This window comes from Thamnophis elegans, chromosome 11 (genome assembly GCF_009769535.1).
Source record: "Thamnophis elegans isolate rThaEle1 chromosome 11, rThaEle1.pri, whole genome shotgun sequence".
Lineage (NCBI taxonomy): Eukaryota > Metazoa > Chordata > Lepidosauria > Squamata > Colubridae > Thamnophis > Thamnophis elegans.
In genome coordinates, this window is record NC_045551.1 from 50,589,688 (window position 1) to 50,594,006 (window position 4,319).

General features: G+C 46.3%; 1 protein-coding gene across 1 annotated transcript; it reads right to left on the reverse strand.

Annotated features, from left to right (window-relative positions):
- Positions 1 to 726: 726 nt before the first annotated feature.
- Positions 727 to 3,617, reverse strand: SLITRK5 (SLIT and NTRK like family member 5). Its single transcript, XM_032226913.1, is given in 9 exon segments — positions 727 to 1,295; positions 1,298 to 2,079; positions 2,081 to 2,190; positions 2,192 to 2,270; positions 2,272 to 2,394; positions 2,396 to 2,478; positions 2,480 to 2,523; positions 2,526 to 2,564; positions 2,567 to 3,617. Coding segments are annotated over 9 exon segments (2,880 nt in total).
- Between the last annotated feature and the right edge of the window lie 702 nt (positions 3,618 to 4,319).

Sequence of the window (4,319 nt, forward strand, 5' to 3'; positions counted from 1 at the left end):
TATGGATCATATATCTCTGAACTCTTTATTGATTTGTCCACATCTATGGTGATTCTTTTGAGATCATAATATTGGTTTTTAATCAAAAGTCCAGAAACATACAAATACATCCTCTTTTTTTCTTTTTCTTTTCTTAAAAAAAAAATAAAAGGGGAAGGGAAAGAACAAAATGCCTTGTATTAAATTCAGGGTGTGCTAATCTTGCCCCCAAATACAATCAGACCCATTCGTGGCTAAAAATGGGATTTGGTGCCCTGCATTTTTTTTTTTTTTTTTGGTTTTGTTTTAAACCAAGGGAGAATTAAATTGTCAGCAGTGCATACCCGACATAAAATAACAGGATAAAGTGATTTCTATGACCTTTTTTTCTGACATCCAGCTGAATGATACCCTTTTGTTTACAGACGCCAATGCTTCCTTTAAGCAAAACAACACACCGCATAAAAAGGGATGAGAGAACAAAAACTGTGCCTATGTTCACTCGATCAATTGTTCCTATGGGCTGCAAAAGAGAGAAATAGCAACCTAGAACTCTGACTCCTTTCATTACTTTTCCCCCAAAGGTGGAAATCCCTGTGCCAAGGCAATTTGCCTTCCAACAATGAAGCAAAGGCAGGTTGGGGAGGAAAAGGACACAGACAGGAGCAGGTCACCATTGTATTTCTTTGTGTGTGGTATTAAATACAAATGCTGTCTAGGAGAACGGGATGGGAGGAAAAGGAGATCTCAAAACTGACTGAAAGTGGTCTGTTTTTCCAATACTTCGAGGTAGTCCGGCTCTGCATTTAGCTTTGCTTTTAGCTCCAGGTATTCGTTCCTGTTGGGCTCTACGTAAACAGTGCTTGGGGGAGTGTAGAGCACTGTTTCCCGGAGCCTACTGTCCCCCGAGCCGGAATGCAAGTAGGGGTGAGGCGGGCGCCTAATGTCATAGTTAGGGGAATAGGTGTAGGCAGTTGGAGGGAACTTAGGGTACTCAGGGAGGTTACTGCCCCCCAAGGTGGAAGAAGGGTGTTTGTCAGGCTCCAAAATGCCCCTATAAAAATGATCAGCATCCTGAACAGGGGAAAGCAACTCGTCCCGAGGCTCAATGGTGCTGACACTGTATGTGGGGTTCCGGAGGGATTCCTCTTGTCCCCCTGGAGCTGCAGGAGGTGGCCCCAAAACTTGTGAGGGAGGAAGGGGTTGGGGCTGGAGATGATGATTACTGTAGGTCACCTTGAGCTCATGGAGATCTTTGTAATCCTCACCCGCATTGCCCTCCCTGGAGCGGTAGATGGGGTTCTTGCACATGTGCCTAAAGGATGAGGGATGTACTCATAGACATGTCCAGCTGGGGTTTTCACCTTAGGCAAAGCTGGACCGCCGCCGCCTCCTCCTCCTCCACGGTGAAGATGCTGTGGATGTTGCTGGTGATGGGTGTGGAGGTGAGAATGGGGAGTTCCCCCTCCTGTGTATACGCTATACTGCATGTTGAAGGAGCTCACATCTGAGTTGTTGGTGCTGGCATGGTCACCTTGAACCTTCTTCCTACGTTTCATAACCAGCACAAAAAGACCTGCAGCCACAAACACAGACATGATGAAGACTAGCAGTAAGCTGAGAATCAGCACCGATAAAGGCACCGTGGAAGAAGAGGAAGAGGAGGAAGAAGAGCCACCAGAAGGTGATGCTGAACTGTCCTCTTCCATGGTGCTATTGAACTGCCCCGAATTGGAGAAAGAGGTGGTCCTTGCTGGTCCCTGCATGGATGATGGTGTGGGTGTGGAAACAATGATGTCAGAATAGTCTGGACAGAGCAGCTCTGGTTTGATGTTCCTCATATAATTCTCAGCAAATTTCTTAGGGGATTCACAGATTACCTGGTCCACAAGGACTCCCGTGTTGAGTTGTTCAAGCCATAACTTCATGCCCACCACATCACATGTACAATCCCATGGATTCTCATGAAGATCTATCTGCAGCAAGGATTTTAGTTGATCAAGCACCCCACTTACAGGAAGGTAGGAGAAGTGATTGCTCCGCAGATTCAATCTATAGAGAGTTAAGCCAGAAAAATGCCCACAGGTAAAGATCTCAGCAATTGTTGTTGAGAAACAAGAGCTGTAAATTGGGCACAGGATCAAACGTGCCTGTCTCAATCTCCCGGATGACATTATATTGCAGGAAAAGGTTACTGCAGCTCTGAAGCCCAATAAAAAAGCTCTGAATTCAATTTTTCAATCCGATTCCCATTCAGATAAAGCCTCCGCAAATTAGTTAAATCCCCAAGGCCGGTCCTGAATGACCGAGATACGGTTATTGCCCAGATGGAGCAAATCTAACCCTGTAGCATCCAGGAAATCTGACCTGCGCACCAGGGCAATGTAGTTCTCAGTCAGGTACATCTTCTTGGGTATACGGTTTGGGTTGGAGTTCTGAGATGCTCTCGATCTTCCTTTCTTGGCAGTTGACATTGAGGCCCAAGTCAGATATCTGTAGGGTTGCAAGTGCAAGCTGTAGGACACTCCAAAGGCACCGGGGATTGGTCTGGTAAGCAATGCTAGGGCCGTAATTGCTGTATCCAGATCCTTGGAGGGCAATCGAGAGGTGGGACGCACCCTAGACTTGTTAGGCTGGCGTGTCCCTTTGGGTTTCAAAGGTGTTTTGTAAACAGCTGAAGAGGAAGTAGCCACAGAGTTTACAGAGGCTGGAGTGGTATGAAAATACCCTGTAGTACTTAGTGGAGTTTGCGGTCTCATCTCATAATCTGAGATGAGTCTCCGAGGGCAAAGCTCCTGCTTGGAAACCTCATCCAAATCTCTCCCGTGTAACCGGAAAGGAGTTTCACACACTACATCCCCCACCAAGGCTGAGTAGGATATGCTGTCCAGCCAATCCTTCAGGGAGATTAGTTCACAGGAGCAATTCCATGGGTTCTCCTCCAGCTGCAACTCCACCACCTTATCCATGTGCTGCAGAAGGCCCAGGTATGGCAGAAGTTTCAGTCGGTTGCCCCTTAGGTCAAGATGAGTCAAGGGCACAAAGCGGAACAGGTTGTTGGGCAATGACGAGAGGAGATTGTCATTCAGGATCAGCACCTGCAGCAGGTGGAGCTTGCTGAAGGAGCTGGGCTCGATGACACTGATGTAATTGTAATCAACTTGAAGATACTCCAAGCTCTCCAGGCCTACAAAAGTGTCATCTCTCAGTATCTCCAGTTTGTTGTTGTTCAGGTGCAGCCTCCTTAAGCCCCTCAGACCATGAAAGGCTCCCGTTTCAATGTCTTGGATATCGTTGCCCCCCAAGTGCAAAATAGAAGCCCCACTGTAGTTAACAAATTGATTGGGGTAGAGCCGATTGAGAAGATTCCCAGACAGCAGGAGATGATAGATGGAGAATCTGGGAGGACTAATCTCAGAGAGGCTAATGATGCCCCGGTTCTCACAGCTCACCGTTAAGAGGCCGTCTTTCTCCTCGCAAGGACATTTATTGTCACAGATCTCGCCATAATATTCGATGCTCTCCGCCCAGGCCAGGACAAGAGATGTTAAAGCAAAAGTGATGGTTTGCACCATCCAGATACGCATTTTTCTGTTGAGATCCTGCTCCTGAATCACCGTAGAGCAGCAAGCATACATGTTATCTCCTGCAAAAGGCACAAAAAAAGAGAACACAAATACCAGGCTGTCACAAGAGTGGAGCAGGAAAATCTAGGCATGACACTGTTAAGAAGTCAAAACACAGGTGGGAGAAGGGAAGGAAACTGGCTTCTCTTTGCCAAGATTCTTCGTTTTTAGAAACGTTAGACCAATGGGTCTTAAGTGGCATTTTCTCAGTACAGAGATTTTCGAACTGTCCAAAGGAAAGGCATTTTCTCTGAAACCCTTTGGCTTCCTAACCCTAGGAGTGTTTTCCTACATCCCTACAATTTGTTTTCCCCCCCCCTGCCACACACACACACACACACACACACACACACCGTGTACAATGTGTCCATAAATATACATAAAATGGCTGTCAGTTTAGTTACTCAGTTCTAATAAGAATAGAACCATTTTATAAGCCTTTCATCCTCACCTATTATCCATGTCATTTTTTGCTTGGTCTCCTGCCCTTGTTTAGAACCTTTTCTTCTGAACGGTTCTCTGCTGCGAAGGAAAAGTCCCCATTATTTTGCTAAAACAAATCTCTCCCCCTCTCTCTCTCTCTCTCTCTCTCTCTCTCTCTCTCTCTCTCTCTCTCTCTCTCTCTCTCTCTCTCTCTCCTTCCCTCCCTCCCTCTCCTCCTCCCCATTTTGTTTTTTTTTTAAAGCATTTAAATGCCATTGCAGGGATCCTGCT